Source organism: Octopus bimaculoides, chromosome 1 (genome assembly GCF_046866305.1).
Source record: "Octopus bimaculoides isolate indiv1 chromosome 1, ASM4686630v1, whole genome shotgun sequence".
NCBI lineage: Eukaryota > Metazoa > Mollusca > Cephalopoda > Octopoda > Octopodidae > Octopus > Octopus bimaculoides.
Genome location: NC_142928.1, coordinates 30,748,421 through 30,763,390, shown reverse-complemented (window position 1 = coordinate 30,763,390; position 14,970 = coordinate 30,748,421). Strand labels below are relative to the sequence as shown.

Below are 14,970 nucleotides of genomic sequence, written 5' to 3'. Positions count from 1 at the left end.
TTCGACACAACCCTGCCCCCCCTCCCCTTCGGCTACGAAGAATACGAATCTACAAAAAAATTGGCAAAAATCGACATTTCTAAATTACCACCCCACCCCCACTCCACCCCATTTCCTTCATTTTTAACTCTTTTGAAAATTACAAGAATAAACAAATTTGGGAGAAAATGGGGGGGGGGACGGGCGGAAGTCTTTCCGGTAGTTTACCTGGAAAGGCTGCTCAGTCCGAGTTATAGCCAAATCCTTCATTTCACCATAATTTGGAAAAGAAGCTACCAGTATCCCAAGACGCCTACGCTAATCCCCATTGCTGCAGGGTCCCCCCCTATAGTGTATTTCCTAAGAAGTACTTCTGCGTAAAATTGATTATTGTTTGTGATGCATGTGTAAAACTGCACTAATTTTTTCAGATAGAACTACTTTCCTCCCTAGGGTCAGCATTGCCTGGGACGCAGTGGCAGCGCTAGGGGGCAAAGATGATGCGGTCCGCCTATTCCTAAGGTATTTTTCGATGTTGTTGTTATTATTATTATTATTATTATTCAGGTCACTGCCTGGAATCGAACTCGGAATCTTGGGGTTAGTGACCCGCACGCTTAACCACTACGACATGGAATGAATTTTAGGGCTTATAAATCTAATATTCTCCTATCCTTCCTTAATACCGGTTCCCATATGCTACTCATATCTGCTTAGGAGGTTGTTGTGTCCTAGCATATGTGCTGCTTCTTTTAGTTTTCATATTTTCCATTGGTGTTCTCTATCTATTATTTTAACTTCATCCCACAGGGGGAGGTGGTCTCCATTTTTCCATACATGATCAGCTATACCCGATTTATCAATATCTCCTCGTGTCACAGCTTTGCGATGTTCCTTTACCCTTATTTTGAGGGGACAACATGTTTCGCCTTTGTATAACCTACCACAGCTGCATGGGATGGCGTACACACAGTTTTTGGTCATATTCTCTTCTACTGGTAGTTTTACTCGAAGGAGATATTTGCGAAGTGTTGTATTACTCTTGAATACTGTCCTGATGTCATATGGACCGCATATCTTTTGTATCTTTTCGGAGAGGCCTTTCACATAGGGTAGACAGACTGTGGACAGTTTATTGGTTTCATCCTCTCTCTTCATAATTGGATAGTATGTTTTTGGGGTAGTTGTTGCTTAATAGATTGTTACTGAGCTTGATCATTTCTTCGTGGTGGGTATCACGATCGCTACTTGCTCGATGTTTTCGGCACTGAGCAATCCCTCGCTTTACACTATATGGATGGTGGGAATTGCAGTTGAGGTATCGTCCAGTGAAGGTCGGTTTGCGGTATACTGATGTCCTGAATCCATACTTGGTGCGTGTTATTAATACGTCCAGGAATGCTAGCTGATTGTCTTTTTCTTTTTCCTAAAACGAATTTCCGAAGATGACTCTTCCCATCCAAGTAGTGTTGCTGTGTCTAGTCTCCAATGGTAACAACTTCACGTTGACAACGTGGGAATAGATGCTTTAAGTTAATCATGGAGAAAACTACAAACTGCGAAGCTTTCTGAACAACACGCTTAAAGAAAAATTACCTCGATTTTGCTTCTTTTTTTTTTTTTTAACAGTACGGCCCACCTGATTATCCATGTCTCATACGGCCCACTTCTCGAAAAGGTTGCCCATGCCCGTTCTAACTGACGTGTTCCAGTCTTGTTTACTCAAAACTGTAACGTATTATTTGTGTTGTTCGAACTTTTCATGTTGATAGGCAAGATCTTTCCAAGTCGGATGATGAAATAGCAGAGATTTGTTACGTCGCAGTGGTATATTTGTTTTCTCATGTAGTCGCCGAGTTGTAAGAGTTACTTTTTATTTTAGCCGAAATTTCTCTAGCAGTGATACTATCGGTTAAGTGCCTGTCTCCTGACTCTAACGTGCTAGAAATCGTGTGACGGCATTTCTACATCATCTACATTCGAGAAATTAGCTGCAACTGATGAGGAACGCAAAACTTCGTGAGCTTCAAGCATGGACAGGAAATTACGTGCGAGAGAAAGGAAAAGAGATAAAGAAACTGAGGTAAGAGGTGAAGTGAAAGATATGAACGGGATTAGTGAACAATGAAGAAATATGAGAGGAGAAGGAAAAAACTTTCATTAAAACCCCTCGAAAATTATATTAATTGAAGAACGGTCGCATTAGACGCATAGCAATTGTTGTTACATTTAAAAAAATAAAATAACCAGTCTTATACACTGTCATAGATAATAGAACTTTATTTTATCGTCATGGAACGACTAAACGGCGAAGTTGACCTCGGGTAGGATTTGCGCCTACACAAGATTGCTTTTTACCTCCTTTGGGAGATGATAAGTCCTGGGGGAGAAACGAAGCGTTGAATGCCTCATTACAAGAAAGTTATGCGAGATTAATTGGGATTGCAAATTATAACGTGTCAAAATCATTAGATATGAAATTATATTAATTGAAGAACACTTTTACGAGAAATATATGAAATACTTCTGCAGGAAGTAATAAATAGTGTCACTATTCATTAATGAATAGTACCACTAATAAGAAATTAATTATCGCTCTGGTTAATAACCATTGACATTAACGCATGTATGATCTAACAACGAAATAGTGGCGACAGCTAAAATGCTGATGACTGTATATGCTGAGTGAGGAAAACGATACTGCTAAGTCACGTTACTAGGAAAGAGAATATAAACCCTTTATTTTATTCTTTTTTTATTTAATTTTTTAACTTCGTCATTGAGTAAGTGAATAAACAAATGAAATAAAGTGAGAGGAGTAAAGCGAGTTTTAAAAAAAAGAGAGAGATAAAATGGAGGGAGAAAGAGAGGCAGGATAAATTCATACGCACACATAAGCAGGTATATCATTGCAAACATGGATTAGAGTAAGGTTTAGAGGTAATCCGTCGATAGATAGATAGATAGATAGATAGAAGTAGCTTTTAAGAAAATCTATTTTCATATTGAAAATGAAGAAAAGGAAAAAAAGGGAAAAAATATTTTTTTTAATACCGACATAAAGTCCTCCAGCAAACATACGCATACATTTAAGTACGCGCGCGCGCGTCTACATTTACCCTCATACATATACATCTATAATGACACACACAGGCTCACATACACACACACATACATACACATTATATATATATATATATATATATAGTCATGTGTGCGTACACTAATGCTCATAGAATGTCCAGCTCGTTTAACTAAAACTTTCATTGACAAAGTGCAATATTATTTGGAAGAAAAACACAATTAAAAAATTAATTTCAATACTTTTTTTTTTACCCGCCAGAAAACACCATAAAATTGTAAAATTGCACGATAAAATTTTTTAATTTTTTTAATGGCTTTTTTTTTTTTTTAGATAATTCCTTAGGTTCTCCAATACAAAATATACAAGTATACGAAGTTTGAAAGTGTTTCGGTACCAAAAACACTACATGAAACATTAATGAAAAATGTTGCCCGTCAAACCAAAAAGATCCGACAAGAATATAACGAGAACACTTAGGGAAATAGGATACAATAAATAAAAATAATTCTCGTGATGCTGAGAGTTATTTTTGGTGGAAGAGGGTTGTGCATGAAAGAAGTTTGGGGTAGAATATTCTGTTTAAATAAATAAATATTTTTATTTTTTTTTATGCTTCTAAATGATTTGTTATTAAGATTTCAATTGAAGTTTCTTCCTTCTTTGATTTTTTTCTTTCTTTTTTTTTTGTCTTGTAGGGATCGGAAGATTCAGTCTTAAAAGATCAACAATGATTAAATTGAAACTACGTATTGAAATATTTTCGTTTCGATCCTATCGTTATCTAATCGTTTATCTTTTACTTGTTTTAGTTATTGTACTGCGGCCATGCTGGGGCACCACCACGAAGGGTTTAGTCGAAGTCTAGGGTAAATTTTCAGATTAACACCAGCACGATTTTCACTAACCTTAACCCTAAACCCTAACACCCTAGTGAAAATCGTGCGGGTGTTAATCTGAAAATTTACCAAGTCTAGTACTAACTCTATCGTTCTTCGTTGCCGAACTTCTAAATTACGAGGACAAAAAGGAAACCAACAGCGGTTGTCAAGTGCTAGTAGACAAAGACAGACACGCACATAGATATATATATATACGACGGGCTTTAAATAGCTTCAGTGACTGGTGAGAGAAGTTGAAGTAGAAGCTAAAGACCAGCTCCGAAGACTTGCAATAGAAACTCCAAGGACAAGGTTGTGGTATTAAATTTAGTGATGGATTACCTGTTTTCCACTGATTTTTCCCTCGCAAGGCTTAGGTCGACATGAGGCTACAGAAGAACATGCTTCTTTCTACTTATCTTGAATGTGCTGCATAATGGAATTAATACATGAGCGTGAATTGTACTTCTTATTTTGACGACCATGTTTCTGTTATAGTTTTCTGAATTTGAATCACTTCTAGATCTTTGTCGTTTTGCTTTTCATCCTATGTTGCAGGAATCAATAAAAATTTACGGAAATAAAATCACAAGAAAAATTGTCATATTCCGTTTAAATAACCATAAATAATAGTAAATGTAATTAATCAAACATTAAAAACCACCTATTATCTAACACTACATGGCTTGTGTAGGATAATAAAGAAATTGGTGCTACTTTCGTGTAGCGTCTACAACTTAATGGGTGATTACTTTAGGTTACTTTTTAGTTTACTTCTCAATTTCTAAAGGAAAAACTGTGAAATATTCATTCGGTACCTCTTCCAGTTAACTGATGTACCTTATTATAAGAGAAAGTTTGCAATAGATTTTATTATTTAAATCAGTATAATAGAAAAAAATCCATTTCCGTAAGTTGGCAAAATTGAACCGTTTTCCCCTTTTCTTCGAGCTTCTTTCATTTTCCCATCACAACGATGATATGGCGCAACATTTTCGTCATCATCTAAAAGCCATTTCTTCGTTAAAATGCAACTGCCTTCGTCTCGTCGTTGGTCACATTGTAAAAATCTTTAGCCAACATCTTAAGGGTTTTTCGAAATTGAAAAATAAATTAAAACGTAGCCTAAAGTAATCGCCTTTTAAGTTGTAGATCACATGCCAAAGTGGTACCAAGTAATTTATGTAATGATGTTAGACGTATTAAGGAAAAATATTACATCTTATTCAGTATCCTCAATGAAACAAATTTTTATCAAATGACTCGTTTAGTGAAGTTTTCTGTGACTTTCTCTAATTTTACTCCTTTGATATTTTGCTGTTGTCTGATACATTAAAATACATCACCAGTCAAAACAAAATTCATTATTATTCATTCAACCGCCGACTCCTCGTGAAAGAAATTCATGGTTCAACTCCGATTTCCAGTATCTATATTTAGTGTCTTTCTGGTCGTTTTCTGATTTGCTATTCCAGCGGAATATTACCTGGTATTTTATTATCTTCGTGGTTTGGTACAGGAGGCGCAATGGCCCAGTGGTTTGGACAGCGAACTCGCGGTCATAGGATCGCGGTTTCGATTCCCAGACCGGGCGTTGTGAGTGTTTATTGAGCGAAAACACATAAAGCTTCACGAGGCTCCGGCAGGGGTTGGTGGCGAACCCTGCTGTACTCTTTCACCACGACTTTCTCTCACTCTTTCTTCCGGTTTCTATTGTACCTGTAATTCAAAGGGCCAGCCTTGTCACACTGTGTCACGCTGAATATCCCCGAGAACTACGTTAAGGGTACACGTGTCTGTGAAGTGCTCAGCCACTTGCACGTTAATTTCACGAGCAGGCTGTTCCGTTGATCGGATCAGCTGGAATCCTCGACGTCGTAAGCGACGGAGTGCCAACAACAACAACAATCTGGTTTGGTACGACCTGATAAGAAGAACCTTTAGACTTTCGCACACCATGCAAGAAATAGCAGTCACATCTCTTCAAACACCCTCTTCAGAGAAATATACCAGTCAAATCTCTCTCAAATTACCCACTTCTGTCTGATACATCTGTAAGTGACGACCGTGCGAACTCAAAAAAGGAGATATGGTGACGAATGGAAAAACAGAGGACTCCTTTTATTTAAACGTGTCACACGGCCGAACACACAATTATATATCGATGATGATATAGATGATATGTTAAACGACGATAACATAGATGACCAGTAATGAAAGACCACAACCGTATTAGATGAATAACAGAGATATTTATTGTAGCGTTAAAGATGTATGTCTGTGTGAGAGTGTGAATGCGACATATAAGAACATAATCAAAGACAGGCCGTCATACAAAGAAAAGTGTGTATGTGAGTGATACATGTGTGTATGAGTGTTTACAGCAGATAGAAAGAGAGTCAATAACACGTGAGCAATTATACCAGATCGTTAGTACACTATAGGAAAAGTTCTGTATGTGAAAGTGAGTTGGCTGAGTGTGGCAGAGCTTATCACTAGTTGTGTTTTGGCTTCGATGCCAGGGCCGTGATTCTTGTTATACAGATGTTCATCGCTGGCTGAGAATTTCTTGTCTGTTTATTTACCGTGGTGAAGCTGAGTCACCTAACAGAATCGAAGAGAGAGATGTGCCGCGGAGTTTGGTGTGGTGTACATAGTAAATCGTGTTGACGCTGGTAGCGTAGAGGCTGCTTGGTAGGTGCTGGTTAGTAGTCGTAGACTCTTGTTGCTGATGTGGCGACGGCGGAGGTCATCGTGGCTGGACGAAGCTGCTGAAGTGGTCGCTGGCTGCTGCTGCTGTCGTGTGGTACACGGAACAGTTCTCAAAGAGAAACTGGACCGAGACAAATTATTGGGTATGAGTTGATCTATATATAGCGTTAAGAGGGCTCCAAATGCCTTTAGAATTTTACTCTATCGCGTGACCTTATTAGGGGCCGTGATTGGTCAGTTTGCGTTCTGGCGGGAAAGGTTCGAAGAAGTTGCCGATTCGAATAATGATCAGTCACGTGATGGACAAGGAATGGGTTCTCTACTACGCTCGCATTTATTTATATTTAAATGAGAAGATTGTATGTAATGGCGATAGTAGTTTGTATCTAATGGCGGGAGGTAGTTTCAGTACACATCGGACAACATGATTCTTGGTATACAAAAAAGAAAACAAAAAGAAAAGACAAGATTGCCACGATCACAACACTTTTGATCATTGGCTTCCACGTTCGAAGCAGACCCTGGGCATAAACAACTATCATCTGATATGATAAACTCCCAGCAATAAACTGAAATAAATTCAGTTGACTGAAACAATTTTCTGCTTTCAGTAAGGCGCGTTGTGCCTCGGTAGGAAATTATTATATATTCAAAGAGAGTAGTGAATAATCATTGCCAATCTGTCTCTTATAGGCAGAAACAAGAAGCACCACCACTTCCAAAACACTCGCTTTGACTGGAACAAAGTAGACTAGAACTGTTGCCCTGATGAGTTACAACATCCAAACTGGTTTGAATTTAACGATTCCATGGATGTCAATACTGTTCTTCTAAATATCCTAAGTGCAATCTGGGTTGCAAGTGAAGCATCGGTACTGCGCGAACGCTCTAAAAATTAAAAAAGTGCAATTTGGAAGACTGCAGCAGTTCGACTTGCCAGGAAAGATCGTCGTGGTGCTGAACAGAAATACAGACAGCATAGAACAGATGAGAATAGAAGAAGCAACAGATCATCCAACCATCTCAAGTAAGTAACAAAAAAGGTGGTGCTTGAGTTGGAAAGAGCAGCGGACTAGCGGTCGGAGGATCGCGGTTTCGATTCTCGGGCCGAGCGTTATGTGTGTTTATTAAGCGAAAACACCTAAAGCTCCACGAGGCTCCGGCAGGGAGTGGTGGCGACCCCTGTTGTACTCTATCGCCCCAACTTTCTCTCACTCTTTCTTCCTGTTTCTTGAGTAACGCTGCGATGAACTGGCGTCCCGTCCAGCAGGTAGGAGGGGGAACACATACGCCATAGAAACCGGGAAACCGGACCCATGAGCCTGGCTAGGCTTTAAAAAAGGGCGCATAATAAAAAATAAAAATAATTGAGTTGGAACAAAATATAGCAACCAGCACTGACAACAAAGTGGTCCGGAAATATGTACGTTCGAAGCAGAGACCTCACTCTCCAGTTGGCCCTCTTTACTATCCCCACACAGATCGGATCACTAATTACCCCAAGGAATGTGCTGAGTTTATTGCTGGATGCTATGCTAGCATTTTCACTGTTGAAAATCCCAATGTACCTTCTTCACCAACTCTGACATCAGATTCCATAACAGCTGTGAAATTCACACCCGCAATGCTGCGACGCCACCTCAAGAATAAGCGCAACTATGTCTCTCTCCTGGTCTTGATGGTGTTACTTACTTGCTTCTCAAACGTGGCGGGTTCTTTCTTTTGCACCAGCTTTCATTCGTCCTTCAGTTCTGCCTTAACAACTGTGTCACTCCAGAGCACTGGAAAGTTGCCAGTGTCGTTCCCTTGTTCAAAAAAGTGATCGCACATCACCTGTAAATTACCGTCCAGTCAACCTTACTAGCTGCATGGTCAAACTGATGAAGTCCTGTGTCAGAGAACCACTCTGGAACTTTTGGAGCTCTCACAGCCGTATTCAGTCCTCACAATTTGTATTTATCCTTAACTCCAGTTGCTGTAGGTAACTCACCCGAGTTACTGATGGCGGCTCATGGGTGGATGTTATCTACCTTGACTTTGCTAAAGCCTTCAATTCTGTGCCACACAAACTACTCATGGCAAAAACCATCTGCTATGGGTGTGAAAGATGATCTCTATTACTGGCTGAAGTCCTTCATTCTCGATAGGAAAGAGGTGGCTATGGTTTTAGGATATCATTCTTCACCCTACGAGATGACATCTGGTGTACTACAGGGATCCGTTCGTGGAATCCTACTGTTTGTTGCATATATTAATGACATAGATACCAACTTGAGGAATGTTACAGTGTTGAAATATGCAGATGACATCAAACTGTACCTCGAAATAAAAAGAACAGATCGTATGCGCTATAGATCTTACCTGCAATCAGACCCGGACACAATGCTGCAATGGGTCTCTGACTGGCAACTCAAGTTAGCTGTGGACAAGTGCGTCACCATGCACTTTAGGAGGAAAAACCCAGCCTTTACATACTTCCTCAGCAACACCAATCTCAAGAAGTCTTCTAGTGAACGTGATCTGAGTATTATCTATTATGAAGCGATCTGCGTTGGACTAACCGCATCTCTAAGATTGTCAAGAAGGCTGAGGGTGTCCTAGCATCATTCAGTAAGACCTTTGTCAGCCACACGCCAGTTATCTATTTAAAACTATATGACAATGGTACGTCCACACTTGGAATTTGCATTACCAGTCTGGAACCCCTATCTTGCTCTGCATATAAATCTCCTGGAAATTGTTCAGAAACGTACTACAAAACGAACACCAGCCGTCAAGCATCTACCATATTCTGAACGTCTTGTTTCCCTGGGCATGGACACATTGAAACTCAGACGTCTGGCAACTGACTTGGTAGGCACCCACAAGATTATACACCATCTTTCCTACAGCAGCCTTGGTCACCTTTTTGAATTCCGTATGTCAAACACTCGTGGACATGCTCACAAAATCAAAAAACAACACAGCACCCATGACTTTTAGAAACATCTTTTCACGCTCAAAATTGTTGAAGCATGGAATAAACTACCCGCATCAGTCATTAGCTGTCGAAACACTACATTCTTCAAAACTTCCATGCTTCCTGAAATCCGTCAACAGTACACCTGATGAGTTTTTCGTTTTTTTTCTTCTTTTTTTAGTTGCTGTGCACCTGAACACTGTATACAACAATTTCTTTCATATGTATGTCATAATATAATATTTCATATAGTTCGATCTGTTCTTCGTCAGGGATAAAAATTCAATTATTTACCTGTGGCATAGTGAAGAAATATTTTTTCGTTGGAACTCTTCGTGTAAAGTTTTCTGTTTTTGAGCACGTTTATATAGATGGCGCCAGATAATAAGTGGAGAATAAATCCAATCGTTTTTTAACTGGTAACTGGTTATTCTATGCTTCTTTTAATCTTTTTCATAAGTATGATAGCTCAGTTGAATTTCCCGTTATATGTCAGGCGACAAGAGGAGGTAAGGTATCCTTTTGTATTCATCTTAATATTTGATTGATGATTTGTAGAAATTCCTAGTCTAATTTTTCTTACATTTAAATCTTGCAGCAAACTGGATAATCCGGTATAGAACTAGAACCAAGGGTGCCAGAAAATCAGCATTATACTTGTATAAATATAAATTAACAGAACAGATGGTGATTAAAAATTTTAATTATTTTCCTCTCGTCGTATGAAAAGGACTGGAAACATTTTATAACTATAATCTACGTCTAGATATTCCATATCTGCTCTAGGTCAGAGGTTTCCAATTGTTGGTTGCTTATACAACACAACAAATTGTATTTGAAACTGTACCGATTGATTAGTGCCAACGTACTAGTTCGAACCTCGTTCCTTCGTGTTCTCTTAAAGTTTTAAAATAAAATCTGATCTGTGAAATTAGGAGTGGAGTAGTATTTCAAATTATCTTCAATCTGATTGGCTATTTACAGATGTAATAATGCAAATACGTGAGTATAAAGTTATTAAGTTTGGGTAGACTATTTTGTTAATGTCTTATAACCCCCTGGTGAATAACGCAAATTCAATTTCCAAGTGTTTTATGAGCTCACGAAATATGCAGTAAGTAGTTATTGTCGAAGCAATTTTTTTATAATTAATTTTTTTTTTATGGTTACATTATTTAAGTGTAAAAAATAGGAAATAGATGTTTGTTGATTTAACTCTTAACACAGATGAAATAATAGAAAAAGATTAAATATTTTCAATAATCCCTTGTAAAACATACGTACAAATATTTATTTTTTAATTTCGAAGAAGCCTGTCTTGAGTAACTCTTTTTTTTTTTTTTTTTTTTCATTATAAAAGTGAACTTTTCGAGATACTTTCAAAAGCTTTTATTAATATATATTGTTCAACAGCTTAGAAAACTATAAGCCTACAGAGACGGGTCGCTTTTCATTCCAATTAAGAGACTTCTAAATATGGTTGCTGGATATGCTAGATATGGAACCCAAATTTTCAGCACGTCGCATTGGCTTCTAAAAATGGACACGTAAAAACTCAAATCTCTGTCAAACAAACTCAATTTCAGTAATTTTTCTTGTTGTTTTTTTTAACTATCGAAATACTTTATCAATTTTAAGCATGTGATCTTTTTTAACTTCTTAGCTACTTTATAATAACTAGAAAAGGAAGCTTTTTTTTTATTATTTATAATGTATTACCATCGTGAAGGCACATGGTCCGGTGGTTAGAGCGTCGAGCATACGATCGTGAGGTTCTGAGTTCGAATCCCGGACCGGGCTGTGTGTTGTGTTCGTGAGCAAGACCTATTTCACGTTGTTCCAGTTCACTCAGCTGATTTGCGACGTCATAGGTGCCAAGCTGTATCGGCCTTTGCCTTTCCCTTGGATAACACTAGTGGTGTTGAGAGGGGAGACCGGTATGCATGGTCGACTGCTTGTCTTCCATAAAAACAACGTTGCCTAGACTTGTGCCTGTGAGGGTAACTTTCTAGGTGCAATCTCTTGGTCAGTCATGACCGAAGGGGGTCTCGGCATTACCATCAAAATTTACGATCAATTTAAGTAAAAGAAGTTCATTTGCAAACCCTGAAACTAGTCTTTATCCTGTTTCATTTATGCGTTAACACTTTCGGGATGAATAATGCACTTAACCTCATATTTCTTCTTCCTGGACACGAAACCTTTTAAGTTCATCGTTTCCCTTTGGTCTTTTTCGTAAAATCCTTGTATTCAGTAGTTGTTTTACTTCCATTGATAAGAATTAGGATTACACAGATGATCTATTATTGTTAGGATTATGATTACCAGGACACTGAGCTGGCAGAATCGTTAACATGCCGGACAAAATTACTTAACGGCATTTTTTTTTTTTTCGGCGTTACGTTCCACCAAGGCTGGCTTTGCCTTTCATCCTTTCGAATACCAGTTGAATACTGATATCGTATAATTGACTAACTTCCTCCTACAAAATTTCCGGCCTTGTACCTATAGTAGACTGGATTATTTCATGGCTGGAGTGAGCAGAATCATTAGGGTATCCAAAAATGTTTTGTATTTCTTCTGGCTATTTACGTCCTCCGTTCAAATCCTACCTAAATAAATTTTGCTCGTCTTTCTACAACCGATTAAAATAAAATACCAGTGAAGTACTGTGGTTATCTTTTTTTTTTTTTTATAGATTTTTTTTTATTTTACACAATTGTTATAGCGTACTTAATTACCTAAGTGTTCCACCTTAAAATACAAAATCCGAAACCAAACAAAAACAATTCAACACTAAGCGCATCTGTCGGTCGCTCACTTCAAGGCTCAACAGAAGCAAGCCAACACGCTCACGGCATAACCGCGAGACAAAACCGCTTGAACACTAGCATCGCCTGACACTTCTATAAAGTGAGCCGCTAACGATTACAAGAACTTTGTCAGCAGCCTAGCTCAACTGCTTTCCTTTTCACCAAAATTTTTGTTTTTGTACCCCATGTCAGAAACAATTACTACTACTCCCCATTCCAAGCTGTGACACCAAGAAATTTTTATCTGAAGAAATTTATATAAGAAATGTAACACTCAACTTTTTTTTTTTTTTTTTGTAGAATAATTAATAACGTTGCTTCTGATATATTACATAAAAGCAAGGGTTCCTCTTAATGTTTTTGAATGCTGGAAAGAACTAGTTCATTCCACGCATATTTGAGCATCTTCTGGCAGTTTTCCAAAATTCTTGTTATAGTTGTGTTGTTTTCTAATGCTTGTTGGTCCCCTTCGGGTCCTTTTAGAAAGATTCACCACCATATGTTACTCTACTTTTTGTTGATGTCATCTTGGTGTTTTTATATATTAGCTAGCACCGTGCCGTCAAAAATGACGACTAATTGTAGTATTTTATAAGTAAGGTACAAAACAGTTTTTAGTTGAATAATTCTTTTATTACCAAATTTATAATACACCTTTCAACTGCAGTCGTTTTATATTCTTGATACACTCCGGCAATAATTATTTTCTCTAATGGGTTTGTGTAGGTGTATGTATGATAGTAATGATTATTTTTAACAAAATGGATTATGGATGGTAAATCAATACACTTATCAATGTTATCTAGTGGTTGTCTGTTGAGATGTGACATTGACCATCGTTTGTTACTGAAAAAAACGCTGATTCACACATTTCACCTACTTCTCTTGTACACATACGCTCACAGTCGAAACTTTAATTTTTCTTTTCAGCGTTTGATGTTCACCATCTCGCGTCCATTACACACACGCTTGCCTTTTACATAAACGCAATTTACAGTTGAAACGCTGATCTTTTTTTTTTTTTTTTTTTTTCACCGTAGAATTTCCATCATCCCACTACTCGTTTGCCATCACTCCTTCCTTCCTTATTCATATGTTGTAATGAGGAAAAACACGAGTATTATTATAGATAATCAATGTTCTGGCTGCCGCATGACGAAAGTCACATTCTTCATTCTGTCACCATGTCTCGGAGTCTTTGTGACGTTCCTCTTTAGACTTTCTGGTATAATTATGGAATGGGCAGATGTTGATATTGGCCGGTGTATTTATGAAGTGTTTGTAATTTCATATACATATAAAACTGGGCGACATTATTCACCCACACAACCTTGCCTTATGACATAAAGTGGCTACACTGAAAAATCGTGAATGATATAGTCTCGTCATACTGACACCGCAATGCAGGGGTTCTCAGCCAGGGTCCATATAAGATTTTATGGGGTCCACGGATGCAGAATAGTAAATTGGGTTCCACGATAATTTTTCATTGGTCATGGAAAAATTGTTTCAGACAGGTAAATTTTATGTGCAATAAATTAGTTATACGTCAACTATACATAAAATATTTCAACAATTTTCATGCAAGTCGTAATGTTTAATTATGAAAATACAATAGGACCCGAATGGATATGGGGGTCCACTCTAGTAAAATAGGAAGCAAAGGGCTCCATAGCTAAAAGAAAATGTTTGTGAAACCTTGCTATATTGCCTAAAACTGTAAAAAGGCTCACATGACTTTCTGCAGATAATTCCTTGACTGTGAGTCAAACGAACATGGCTTCCCTTGTTACACATGAGAACTATTGTACAACACTATATTTTATCGTGGTTGTGTGCTAAGAAGCTTGCTTACCAACCATATGGTTCCGGGTTCATCCCCACAGCATGGCACCTTGGGCAGGTGTCTTTTATAACCTCGGGGCCGACCAAAGCCTTGAGTGGATTTGGTAGACGGCAACTGAAATGAAAAGCCCATCGTGTATGTATGTACTTGACAACCGATGTTGGCGTTTGTCCCCGTAAGCTAGAGTTGGCAGAAACGTTAGCACGCCGGGCGAAATGATTAGCGGTATTTCGTCTGTCTTTACGTTTTGAGTTCAAATTCCGCTGAGGTCGACTTTGTCTTTCGTCCTTTCGGGGGTCGATAAATTTCGTATTTTAGTAGTCTTTTCTAGTTCTTTGTCAAGTATTGCAACATCTACAATCTTGGTCTCTTTTTTTTTTTTTTTTTTTTCTTGTTTTCTCTCTTTATCTACCATAACAATATCTGGTATACGAGCATTCATTAGGGAGTCGCAATGGATTGTAAAATCCCACAGTATCTTACTAATGCTGCGAGCTGGCAGAATCGTTAGTACACTGGACGAAATGCTAAGCGATATTTCGCCCGTCGTTACGTTCTGAGTTCAAATTCCGCCGAGGTTGACTTTGCCTTTCCCCTCCCTGCAAATTTCAAGCCTTGTTCCTATAGTATAAAGGATTATTATTAAAGCGGCGAGCTGGCAGAGTTGGCGAAATGCTTAGTGGTATTTCGTCTGCCGC

At 38.2% G+C, this 14,970-nt stretch overlaps 1 protein-coding gene across 2 annotated transcripts in view; it reads left to right on the top strand.

Annotated features, from left to right (window-relative positions):
• Positions 1-10,604: 10,604 nt before the first annotated feature.
• Positions 10,605-14,970, top strand: part of LOC106870019 (uncharacterized) — a 35,910-nt gene continuing 31,544 nt past the window's right edge. For both annotated transcript variants that reach the window (XM_089349958.1, XM_089349951.1), the window contains exon 1: positions 10,605-10,727. In XM_089349958.1, the coding sequence (XP_089206084.1) occupies positions 10,657-10,727 (71 nt within the window). In that variant the 5' untranslated portion in view covers positions 10,605-10,656. The remainder of the gene's footprint in view (positions 10,728-14,970) is intronic.